The following is a 12807-nucleotide window of genomic DNA, read 5'->3' as shown; positions in this document are numbered from 1 at the left end:
GCTGTAGTTGTAGCTACTCAGGAGGCTGAGGCAGATGGATTGCTTGAGTCCAGGAGTTCAAGGCTACAGTAAGCTATGATTGTGCCACTGCATTCCAGTCTGGGTGACAGAGCAATACCCTGTCTCAAAAAAAAAAAAAAAAAAAAAGTGCTGAGCGTGGTGGTTCATGCCTATAATCCCAGCACTTTAGCAGGCTGAGGCGGGTGGTGGATCACCTGAGGCCAGGAGTTCAAGACCAGCCTCTCCAACATGGTGAAACCCCATCTCTACTAAAAATACAAAAATTAGCCAGGTGTGGTGGAGCACACCTACAATCCCAGCTACTCGGGAGGCTGAGGCAGGAGAATCACTTGAACCCAGGAGGTGGAGACTGCAGTGAGTCAAGATTATGCCAGTGCACTCCAGCCTAGGCAACAGAGCAAGATTCCATCTTTAAAAAAAAAAAAAAGGTTTATTAAGTGTGCAGTAGCATTATGTCTAAAAAACAAAGGACGCACCTGAATTGTAAAATACTTTGCTTCAAAATGCTGACAGAGAAACAAAATGAGTATGTGTTATTGGAAAAATGGTGCTAGTAGACTTCATCAGTGGAGGATTGCTACAAACCTTCAATTTGTAATAAAAATAAAACCCCACACATTATCTGCAAAGCACAATAAAATGAAAGTATGTTATATGCTGATTTTCAGGAATTAGAAGGAAGTGAGAGTATTGCTGTCATCAGAAATAAGAGGATTGTTTTGCCAAGCTACTGAAAAAAAAAAAAAAAAACTTTCATTCCTTTGTCAACTGCAAGAATTGTAGTATTTGACAAGAAACACCCAACTTGTCAAACACTACGATTCTTGCAGTTGACAAAGGAATGAAAAGTTGAAAGTATATGTGAGGCCGGGGCACGGTGGCTCACACCTTTAATCCCCAACACTTTGGGAGGCCAAGGTGGGGGGATCACCTGAGGTCAGGAGTTCGAAGCCAACCTAACCAACATGGCAAAACCCCGTCTCCACTAAAAATACAAAAGTAGCCAGGCATAGTGGCAGGCGCCTGTAATCCCAGCTACTGGGGAGGCTAAGACATGAGAACAGCTTGAACCCAGGAGGTGGAGGTTGCAGTGAGCCGAGATCGCGTCATTGCACTCCAGCCTGGGCAACAGAGGGTGACTCCATCTCAGGGGAAAAAAAAAAAAAAAGTATATATGAGCATTTAACAAGGCTATAAGTTTTGATTTTGAGCCCTGAAAACCCCCAGGTTTGGTTTCATTAGGAATTTGTTTTCAAATATGTCTCTGCTCTGGATCCAGAGGTGGCACAATTTTGCCAGTTTTTGATACATAAATGGTGACAGTATCCTTTATTTTCTTTTAACGAAAATCCTAAAGTAGTCTTTTAAAATAATTCTGAAAATCTGGCCAATAATAATACAGGACTCACAAATGTAAACTTTTCATACGGAAGAAATACTACCCATTGAAATTGGAAAGCCAGTTTTCAATTTGGGGCCTGCTTTTTTTTTTTTTTTTAATTGCTTTAAGAGATCAAGGATTTTAGACAAACACGTCATAAAGTGTTTTTAGATTTGCATGAACCTACTGTGGCTTAGTATAAATAAATCCCTAACATGATTTTTACAGATGCCTGTGAAAATGGGGGTTTCTACACTGCCTACCCCAAACCTGACTGCAGTCAGAACAGGGCCCCGCGCAGGCAAAGGCTATATCATTAATTCTCAAATGAGATTGGTCTAAGCAGGAAGTGCATATCTAGTGCAGTAGTTTTAGGCCAACCTTTTTCAGAGCCTCAGGCTCTGCCTGTCACCTTGAAGGCATCCATGTGGGTACCCTCAGGGCTTCTCTTTGCCATAACAATAAAAGGATTGCTCCCACCAATGTTTGCGTCCATGGGAGAGGAGGTAGGAGCAGCAGCAGCCCTTGTCCTGTGTGTGGGAGACCCTTGAAGGGCTCAGTGGAAATTGTCAGCAGCAGGGAGCAGAACAGATTGTGGTGAGAAGAGACATTCCACTGAGTTTCTGGGCCTTTGACTCCCTGGGACTTCCTTCTCTATCCACCCTCCCTCTCCAGAAAAAAATAATAATTTAAAAATGGAATCGGTGTAATCAGTGAGGTAGCTGTATTGCAGTGAACAAGCAGTCTGCTCTTGCATCTGCATGCATGCAGCCTTGGCAATTTCTCTAGAAAAAAAAAAAAAAGAGGCCAGGCACAGTGGCTCACACCTGTAATCCCAGCACTTAGGGAGGCCGAGGCGGGCAGATCACGAGGTCAGGAGATCGAAACCATCCTGGCTAACAAGGTGAAACCCTGTCTCTACTAAAAAAAAAAAAATACAAAAAATTAGCTGTGCGTGGTGGCAGGCGCCTGTAGTCCCAGCTACTCGGGAGGCTGAGGCAGGAGAATGGCGTGAACCCGGGAGGTGGAGCTTGCAGTGTGCCAAGGCACTGCACCTCCAGCCTGGGCGGCAGAGCGAGACTCCGTTTCAAAAAAAAAAAAATTTTTTTTTAAAAAGAGGTTCTACCTCTTGCATGAATACAGATGGAGGCCAAGACCAGCATTAACAGAGGCTGTGTGTTTGCCATGGAGCTCAGGAGGGCTAATGGACATTTTACTTCTGCCTCAGACCATCACACTTTGTCCCCGGAACAAAGTCGAGAGTCCTTGGTCAATGAACGTGTGTAAATATCCTCACACTTCACCTAGTAGTTCCTTTTTAGGCTCTAATAATGTGGTAAAGAAAAGAACCTAACTTCTTAAAATCTTTCCTTTTTTGGATGTAGATTGAAATTTTTGTTTTAAACACAATGGCCCTAATGCCTGAATCTAATGTTAGTAATTAATCCCTAGTGCTTTAAGGATCTTCTGTTTATAGGCAGTTATTTTATGGAGCTGGTCTATGTGAGAGGCACAAACTGCCAGGAGGGAGTGAGATTTCCTTTAGCCAGGATTCTTAGTTCTGAGTGGCTCTAGTGAATAACATTAACAATGAATCTCTGGCCGAGCGCTCATGCCCCTAATTCCAGCACTTTGGGAGGCCGAGACGGGTGGATCACTTGAGGTCAGGAGTTCAAGACCAGCCTGGCCTGGTCATGGTGAAACCCCGTCTCTAGTAAAAATACAAAAATTGACTAGCTGGGCGTGGTGGCAGGCACCTGTAATCCCAGCTACTTGGAAGGCTGAGGCAGAACTGCTTGAACCTGGGAGGCGGAGGTTGCAGTGAGCCCAGAGCGCGCCACTGCACTCCAGCCTGGATGACGAGCAAAGCTCAGTCTCAAAAAAATAATAATTTTAAAAATAATGATTCTCTTAAACATTCTTAAATCCTTCTGTCTAGGTAGGAGTTTTATTCATGGGAGTGTCTGGAAAAGGGACAAAGGCTATTGAGATTTTTTTAAAAGCCTGGATTTGGGATGTCTGAATACAGTAATAACTCCAAAGTCATTTAAAATCCATCTTTTTTTCTACCACCGGACTGAGATTTTCAGTTTTAATTCTAAGGTTCCAATCTTGCAAATGTGAATCAAACCCTGTTGGTCCTAACAGGATCTCCTTTGTTGGCGGATAATTTCAAGTGCTGTCAGAGACCCTCAGTTTTTTTAAATACCTGGACTTAATTGTTTAAACTGGAGTCCAGACCAAAATATCCCTGACCTCGGGGGTCTTCCTTTGCTCAGGAAGAGGGAAGGGGGCAATTGGACCCCTTTTCCTCCTGTGGCTGCAGAGTCCCATTTTCCTCTGGGGACATTTGCTTTTTCCCTTGGGAAGACCGTAGGGATTCTAGTTCCTGCGGACCCTTTTACTTAACTTTGAGACCCAAGCAAGTTACTTGGCTTGTGCCTCTTATTTTCTGTAAAGCAATGAATAAAGAGTCACAGCCTTCGCCCTAAGGGAGCAGGCCCGTCTGCCACTCCCCATTCCCAAGTCCTCAGGGCGAATCCGCCAAATGCGCTAGCTGGGGAGCCCGCCCCTCACAGCCGCTGGCCGGAAGCGGAAGTGCGCTTTCATCGCCTCGCCGTCTCCCAGCGCTGCCGCCTGCAGCTGAGAAAGGTGTTCGTATCGTTTGTTGTCCTAGCGGGCCAGGCCCAGGTGCGCCCCGCTAGTCAGGCCGGCGGAGTGGGGAGGGAAGGGGTCAAGGGCGCCCTGCGCAGCCCCGGCTGCTCCAGACTTTGCCTGCCGCTTCCCGCCCAAGCCTCCGGCTATCGCCGTGTTTCTTCCCGGAGCCCCCGGCTGCGGCTCCTTCCAGCACCGCTGGGCTTGGGGCGGCCATTCTGGAAGTTGGTCCCTGGGAGGAGGCGAGTGGGTTCATGTGGTCAGAGCGCGTTGGCGGGGCCTCTTCTCCACTTTCTGTACCGTCCTCTTTAAACGTCTTCCCCAGTATGAGACTATTTTTCTCAAGAAAATGCCCTCGTGTGCCTCACTTTCGGCTATTAGAAGGCATATCTTGGGATGTGCATTATAAATTTGCGGAGATCGTTCCTTTTTTTCTCCTCTGTTATGTGGATGCACCCTAGTGCTTGATGGGCATTTGAGTTGTTCCATCTGAGTGGGCTTGTGCGTGTTTATTCGTATTTGTGGACTTAGGTCTTCAAAGTTTGTTTTTGGAAGTCAAGTTGTTGGGTCAAAGGATAAATGAATGTGTAATTCCTAGGTATGACCAGATGCCCGTCTATGGGACTTGTGCTTTTTTGAGCCCTCAGGGTGTATGTTTTGTATACAGCAAGCAGCAGACCTTAGTTTTCAGTTTACCTGTAGTTTGTTTCGGATGTTTACATATTCACATATTGTTTATGAATAAGAAGTTTATTCTCCCTTTATAATCCTATTATGACCCCACTCCTGCCCCGCAAATTTACTGCCCTGCCTAAGACGTCCGAAACATTAGAAGGAGCAATCCTTGCTGCCTTCCAGGTGTCAGAACGAAAGCTTTCAGCTTGTCACTACTTACATGTTTGCTATATGTTTTTGATAGATTAAGGACATTCCCTTCTGTAACAGCTTTATTGACATAAGATCATATATTTCATCTCATTTAAAGTGTATAAATCAGTGGTTTTTAGTATATTAAGAGTTGTACAACCATGACTACAATCTAACTCTAGAACATTTTCATTGCCCCAAAGAGAACCCCATACTCATCAGCAGTTATTTCCCCATTCCACTCCATTTCACTGGTAACCACTTAGAGACTTTGTGTTTCTGTGGATCTGCCTATTCTAGACATTTCATATAAATGGAATCATGAAATGGAAATCATGAACTATGTAGTCCTTTGCGACTAGCTGCTTTGAGTTAGCGTAATGAATTCAAGGTTATTTTGTAGCATGTATCACTGCTTCATTCCTTTTTTTTTTTTTTTTTTTTTTTTTTTAAACGGAGTCTAGCCCTGTCGCCAAGCTGGAGTGCAGTGGCGCGATCTCAGCTCACTGCAACCTCTGCCTCCTGGGTTCAAGCGATTCTCCTGCCTCAGCCTCCCAAGTAGCTGGGATTACAGGCGTGCTCCGCCATGCCCGGCTAATTTTTGTATTCTTAGTAGAGACGCAGTTTCACCATGTTGGCCAGGGTGGTCTCGATTTCCTGACCTCGTGATCCGCCCATCTTGGCCTCCCAAAGTGCTGAGACTACAGGTGTGAGCCGCTGTGCCCAGCCTCATTCCTTTTTTTTTTTTTTTAATGAGAGGAGATCTTGCTCTGTCACCCAGGCTGGAGTGCAGTGGTGCCTTCGACCTTCCTAGTTTGGCCTCCCACCTCAGCCTCCTGAGTAGGTAGGACCACATGTGTGGGCCACCAAGCTCAGCTAATTTTTTAAATTTTTGGTAAAGATTGAGTCTTACTGTGTTACCAGGCTGGTCTGAACTCCTGGGTTCATGTGGTCCACCCACCACAGCCTCCCTTAGTGCTGAGGATTACAGGCATGAACCACCATGCCTGGCCTTCATTCCTTTCTGTTGTCAAATGGTAGTCCATTGTATGGATACACCACATTTTCATTTATCCATTCATCAATTGATAGACATTTGGGTTGTTTCTCCTTTTTGGCTATTATGAATACTGCTGCTGTGAATATTTCTCTTGGGCATATACCTAGGAGTGGAATGGCTTGTTCATGAGACGAACTTTTATGTTTAATCTTCTGGTGAAATGCCAGGCTGTTTTCCAATGTGGCAGCACCACTTCACTCGCCTCCACAAAAAACAAGAATTTCTCCACATCCTCAACACTTGTCTTTTTAATTACACTCACCTTAGCGTGTGAAGTGGTATCTTAATGTGGTTTTGATTTGCATGTCCCTGGTGACTAATGATGTTTAGCATCTTTTCATGTGCAGTTGACCTTTTTATCTTTAGAAAAATGTTCATTCAGATCATTTTGCCCATCTTTGAATTGTGTTTTAAAAATTCAGCTGAGGCTGGGTGTAGTGGCTCACGCCTGTAATCCCAGCACTTCCGGAGGCCGAGGCGGGCGGATCATGAGGTCAGGAGACTGAGACCATCCTGGCTAACACGGTGAAACCCCGTCTCTACTAAAAATACAAAAACGTAGCCAGGCATGCTGGCACGCATCTGTAGTCCCAGCTACTTGGGAGGCTGAGGCAGGAGAATCGCCTGAATCCGGGAGGCAGAGGTTGCAGTGAGCAGAGATCGTGCCACTGAACTCCAGCCTGGGAAACAGATCAAGACTCTGTCTCAAAAATAAATAAATAAAGAAGCTGGCTGAATTAAATTCAGCCTGAAAGTTTTCAGGCTGAAAACATTTATTTTTGAAATCATTATGTGATACTGGTTTTTATCACTTTGAGTTGATCATCCTGGTTTTCTTTTGCTCTATTAATGAAGCAAATTATATTGATTGATTTTCTAATAGTAAGCATCTTGTATTCCTCTGGTAAACCTAACTTAATTCTGTTGTACTATCTTTCCTATTTATTGACATTTTTTATTTGGACTTATTTTCCTTAGAATATCTGAACCTATGTTGAAATTTGCCTATGATTTTGTTTACTTAAAGTGGCCTTGTCATGTTTGATATCAGTATGCCAATCTCAGAGAACATTCTTCCTTTTATACTGTTAATCACTGTAATCCCTTTGATAAGTTAAACTGTTTTGTGAAATTAGTTTAAAAGTGACCATTTTTTCCCCTTGTAATATTGTAAACTGCTGTTAATAGAATAATCAAATGCAAACATGACATTTTGAACCATACAGAGTTCTGGGGTTTGCATAAAGGCTATATTAAACCTTCCAAATACCCAACTCTCGCCTATAGAGTGGGTAAGTTATCTATACCTAACATAATGCAAACATTAGTGACGAATTACATTGAAGTGTAGTTTAAGTAACCAGAGTCTTCATAAATATGCCTAATCTCTGGAAGATTTTCATCCAGACTAGAATTCTTTCTTCTTTGAGTTGCATAACTGACTGATAAAGCCTTTGAGCATGGTGTTTTTTGGTGAATACCTAAATAATCCAGTTTTGTTTTCTATTTTAAAAGAATGTCTGGGCAGTGAGTTAAGCTGGGAAGACCTAGCACCTTGCTGACAGCATCAGTCTAGATTCTTCTTTCTTTTTTTTTTTTTTTTTTTTTTTTTTGAGACGGAGTCTCGCTGTCGCCCAGGCTGGAGTGCAGTGGCCAGATCTCAGCTCACTGCAAACTCCGCCTCCCGGGTTCACGCCATTCTCCTGCCTCAGCCTCCCGAGTAGCTGGGACCACAGGCGCCGCCACCTCGCTCGGCTAATTTTTTGTGTTTTTTTAAGTAGAGACGGGGTTTCGCCGTGTTAGCCAGGATGGTCTCGATCTCCTGACCTTGTGATCCGCCCGTCTCGGCCTCCCAAAGTGCTGGGATTACAGGCTTGAGCCACCGCGCCCGGCCTAGATTCTTCTTTCTTTTACGTTTTTTAAATTGTGGTAAAATATCTAAAGCCAAATTTGCCATTTTAATCATTTTTAAATGTACAAGTTAGTGGCATTAATTGCATTCACAGTGTTACTCAACCATCACCAGCTAGTTCTTTTTATTGTAATTTCTACATAGTCAGTTTTGGTAAGTTATATTTCTGTAGGAATCAGTTTATTTCCTGAAAGTTTTGAATTTGATTAAGGTTATTCATGTCTTGTTTAATCTCTGCAACATCTATAGTTGTGTTTTTCTCTCTTTTTCTTTGAAGAGTTTTGCCTGATTTTTTTCCTAGTAGCTTTCAAAGAACCAGTTTGTTGCCTGAGTGATACTGTTGTTTTCTAGTTCATCATAGTATTTTTTGCTATTCCTGCTCCAACCACTTAAGTTAATTTTTAACTTCACTTCTTTTCTAATATAAACATATAAAGCTTATTTTTTTCCTATGGACCAGTTTAGGTACATTCTACAAGTTGTGGTACTTAGAACTAATCAATAACCATAGTATTATGTATTTTCTAATTCAATTCTTTTATAAAACCATAAGTTCTTTGGAAGTGTGATGTGTTCTTAATTCCAAATGTGTTACTTTTTTCTATTTGCTTGAAAAATATGAAACCACTAACATTCAACCACAGTTTTAAACTACCAAAACAGCCATTTCATATAGTGCAACGTAATCTCTTGTCATTAACTTACAACTTAATTACATTGTAATTAAGACATGTCAGAGAACGTGTCTGTATACCAAATCTTTTTCTAATTTTTTTTAATTTTTAATTTTTGTGGGCACATAGTAGGTGTATATATTTAAGGGGCACTTGATGTTTTATATACCAAATTTTGAAAGGTTGAAGACAAGCTTTACAGTATATTTACCATACAGTATGGTCAGTTTTTATAAACACTTCATTTGTGCTTCAAAAGAATGTCTGGTATACTCAATACATTCAGTCGTATCCCTCAGTGTGCTAGATTAAACATACTTATTGTATTGTTCAAATCTTCATATCCTTTTTTTCATATGATCTATCGCTGAGCAGTGTTTGAAAGTCTTAAAGTGTTGATGATTTGTGTTATTTCTTCTTTAATTGTACTAGCTTCTGCTTTATGAGTTTTATGAGACTAGAATTTTATATCTTCCTAATTGGTACTTTACATCCTCATATCATTACCTCTAATAGTGCTTTTTTTTTTTTTTTTTTTTTTTTTTTTGAGACAGAGTCTCGCTCTGCCGCCCAGGCTGGAGTGCAGTGGCGTGATCTTGGCTCACTGCAAGCTCCGCCTCCCGGGTTCACGCCATTCTCCTGCCTCAGCCTCCCGAGTAGCTGGGACTACAGGCGCCCGCCACCTCGCCCGGCTAGTTTTTTTGTATTTTTTTAGTAGAGACGGGGTTTCACTGTGTCAGCCAGGATGGTCTCGATCTCCTGACCTCGTGATCCGCCCGTCTCGGCCTCCCAAAGTGCTGGGATTACAGGCTTGAGCCACCGCGCCCGGCCAATAGTGCTATCTTAAAATGTATGAAATTAATTTAGCAAACTTTATTTTGGTTAATATTCACCTGATATATCTTTCTTATTTTTGAGACTCAGTTTTGTTTTGTTTTGTTTTGTTTTTTCTTTTTTGAGACGGAGTTTCGCTCTTGTTGCCCAGGCTGGAGTGCAGTGGCGCAATCTCAGCTCCCGCAACCTCCACCTCCCGGGTTCAAGTGATTCTCCTGCCTCAGCCTCCCGAGTAGCTGGGATTACAGGCATACACCACCAAGCCCGGCAAATTTTGTATTTTTTTTTTTTGGCAGTGACGGGATTTCTCCATGTTGGTCAGGCTGGTCTCAAACTCCTGACTTCATGTGATCCACTCCACCTCAGCGAGACTCAGTTTTTATGTGGTGTTGTGGGTTTTAGTGCATCTAATGAAATAACATAGAGCTGGAGTTTATCTTAATCTACCAGGACAGTCTTTTTAAACTGCAGAATTTAGCCCATTTGTACACTTACTGATAAAGTCAGACATTTTCTACCATCTTACTACATTGTGCTTTTCATTTGACCTATTTTTTTGTTTCATTTCCCTTATTTTTCTTACCTTTGGAATTGAGGGTTTTTTTTTTTTTTAACCTAATTCCATTTTCTCTTCTAGACTGTGAGTTAAACTCACTATGTCCATCCTTTGAATTTTTACCCTATTTTATCATGCATACTTACAGTCTAAAGCTAATCAATATTGTGAGTCCCCAGTGGAAGAATACAAGGAACATACAGCCTCCTTCCCAATTTATGTATTATTTAGTATTAGGATTGAGCTTATTTTTCCATCTCACAAATTGGATATTATTATCATTTTATATAATAAAGGTTTCCTTAATTTTATCCATTTTACCTGTGTTCATTCTACTTAACATTTTGGGTCTTCCAATTCCTGTCTCCTGAAGTACTTTTAATTTACTTCTGTGATGGTCTTTTTTGATGGGTACATTGTCTCAAGTCTTTATTTTAAAATGCCTTTATATAACTCTCCTTGTATATTTTTTAAGCTTTTAATCATGAAAATTTTTAATTCTCCACAGAAGTAGAATAGTACAGGTGTCTCTCGTATCCATGGGGGACTGGTTCCTGGACCCCCACAGGGCTTCCAAACTCCACAGCCACAAATCCCTTATATAAAATCGCATTTTATTTGCATATAACCTGTACACATCCTCCCATAAATGCTATGTTTTCCCTCCCATTTACTTTAAGTCATCCCCAGATTACTTATAGTACCTAGTACAATAAGTGTTATGTAAGTGGTTGGTTGGTCTTTTGGTTTTTTTTAAGAGATGGAGTCTCATTCTGTTGCTCAGGCTGGAGTGCAGTGTTGTGATCATAGCTCACTGCAGCGTGAAACTCCTGGACTCAGGTAATCCTCCCACCTTAGCCTCCCAAGTGGCTGGGACCACAGGCATGCACCACCACACCTGGATAACTTTAAAAAAAAAAAAAAATATATATATATATATATATATATATATATATATTTGTAGAGACAGGGTTCTGCTTTATTGCCCAGGCTAGTCTTGAACTCCTGACTTCAAGGCATTCTCCTGCCTCAGCTTCCCAAAGTGCTGGGATTACTGGTGTGAGCCACTGTGCTGGACCATAAATAGTTATGCTGTATTGTTTAAGGAATAATAGCAAGGGGGAAAGTCTACATGTTCGGTATAGACACAAGCATTCATCTTTTTTTCCACATATTTTTGATCTGTGGTCGTGTAGCGGGCTGACTGTATAATGAATTCTCACGTCCTTAACACTCAGCTTTGACAGTTACCAATATTTTGCTCATCTTGCATCATCTAGCCCTTAGCTGTCCAATACAGTAGCCACTAGCCTCGTGTGGCTATTGAAGTTTAAATGCTTAAAGTTTAACCTCATTTCAAGTGTTCAGTAGCTGTCCATACATGATTAGTGGTTACTGTATTAGCGGTTACTGCAAATAAATATTATTGGATAATGCTGTTTTTTTCCCCCAGATTTGTTTTTAAAGCAAATTCCAGACATCCTGTCATTTCTTCAGTAAATTACTAACTGTGCATCTCTAGTTGGTTCATCACCACTACTCCATTATCCCAACTAACAAAGTCTGATGTTCCCTGACTGGCTACAGAATATCTTTTTACGTTTGGTTTGTTCAAATGAGAAGCTTAACAGGGTCTCCATTTTTTTTATTTTATACCCCTTAAGTTTCTGTTGTGTCTGTTCTCTGCCTCCTCCCTTTTCATTTTTTTAATCCACTGATTTATTGAAAAAATAAAGTTATTTGTTCTTAAAATGTCCCACATAATATTTGGATTTGGCTGACTGGTTTGTTTTCATTGCTTAAACTGGTTATCTTTGTATTTCCTATAAAGAGCAGCTAGATAGTTTAACTGTCTAGCATTCTAGGTTGATAAGCCATTTTTTTCTCAGCACGCTGAAGACATAGTCCTGCTTTCTTCTGATGTCCATTGTTGCTGTTGAGACATCAACTATCAGTCTGTTTTTCCTTTTATAGGTGACGTGTGTTTTTCCCCTGGCTGCTTTGGAAATTATGGAAAAAAATCAAATACCAAGGAAGAAAAATCTATAATGAAATTAGATGTGGATTTCTTTTTATGTATTCAGCTTGGGGCTTATAATACTTCCAGTACCCAAAGGTTAGTGTCTTTCACTACTTCAAGAAAATTGCTAGGTTTTCATCTAATAGTGCTATCAAAATTCTAATCTAGTAGTTAATACTGGCATTGAATTTCTCATTTCAGTGGGTTTATTTTTCATTTCTAAAAATTGCTTTTTAAACTAATTAACCATTTTATAGTATCTTATTCCACATCCAAATTTTTGTTAATTTCTTTAAGCTTTTATATTTTTTAAAGTATGTCTAAAAGGATAATATCTGAAGTGTTAGGCTTTTCCACCTGATGGCTGTGTTTTAGTTGTGTCTTACACATGGTACATTGCGTATTTGTGTTTGTTTCTTAAACTGTGCCTTCCTCAGTTTACTTAGAACTTTGCATATAAGATTTTTTTCTCAAGACCTGACTTTTTTTTTTTTTTTTTTTTTTTTTTTTTTTTTTTTTTTTGAGACGGAGTCTCGCTCTGTCGCCCAGGCTGGAGTACAGTGGCCGGATCTCAGCTCACTGCAAGCTCCGCCTCCCGGGTTCACGCCATTCTCCTGCCTCAGCCTCCGGAATAGCTGGGACTACAGGCGCCCGCCACCTCGCCCGGCTAGTTTTTTGTATTTTTTAGTAGAGACAGGGTTTCACCGTGTTAGCCAGGATGGTCTCGATCTCCTGACCTCGTGATCCGCCCGTCTCGGCCTCCCAAAGTGCTGGGATTACAGGCTTGAGCCACCGCGCCCGGCCTCAAGACCTGACTTAAAGTTGAT

General features: G+C 41.4%; 1 protein-coding gene across 6 annotated transcripts in view; it reads left to right on the top strand.

Moving 5' to 3' along the window:
* Positions 1–12807, top strand: part of ZNF559 (zinc finger protein 559) — a 54021-nt gene that overhangs the window by 36510 nt on the left and 4704 nt on the right. The window contains exon 6 of one of the 6 annotated variants that reach the window (XR_007721586.1): positions 11935–12020. The exons of 3 other annotated variants lie outside the window; for them this stretch is intronic. Coding sequence is in view for 2 of the 3 variants with exons in the window: in XM_050770368.1 (XP_050626325.1) it covers positions 11935–12076 (142 nt within the window). In the remaining variant the exon portion in view is untranslated. Of the gene's footprint in view, positions 1–11934; positions 12077–12807 lie in introns of those variants that run through there. 2 more of the 6 variants (XM_050770368.1, XM_050770372.1) reach the window with 2 other exon arrangements.

Source organism: Macaca thibetana, chromosome 19 (assembly GCF_024542745.1).
Source record: "Macaca thibetana thibetana isolate TM-01 chromosome 19, ASM2454274v1, whole genome shotgun sequence".
Taxonomy (NCBI): domain Eukaryota; kingdom Metazoa; phylum Chordata; class Mammalia; order Primates; family Cercopithecidae; genus Macaca; species Macaca thibetana.
Note: the sequence above shows the minus strand (reverse complement) of the source record. Positions and strands in the feature narration are given on the sequence as shown.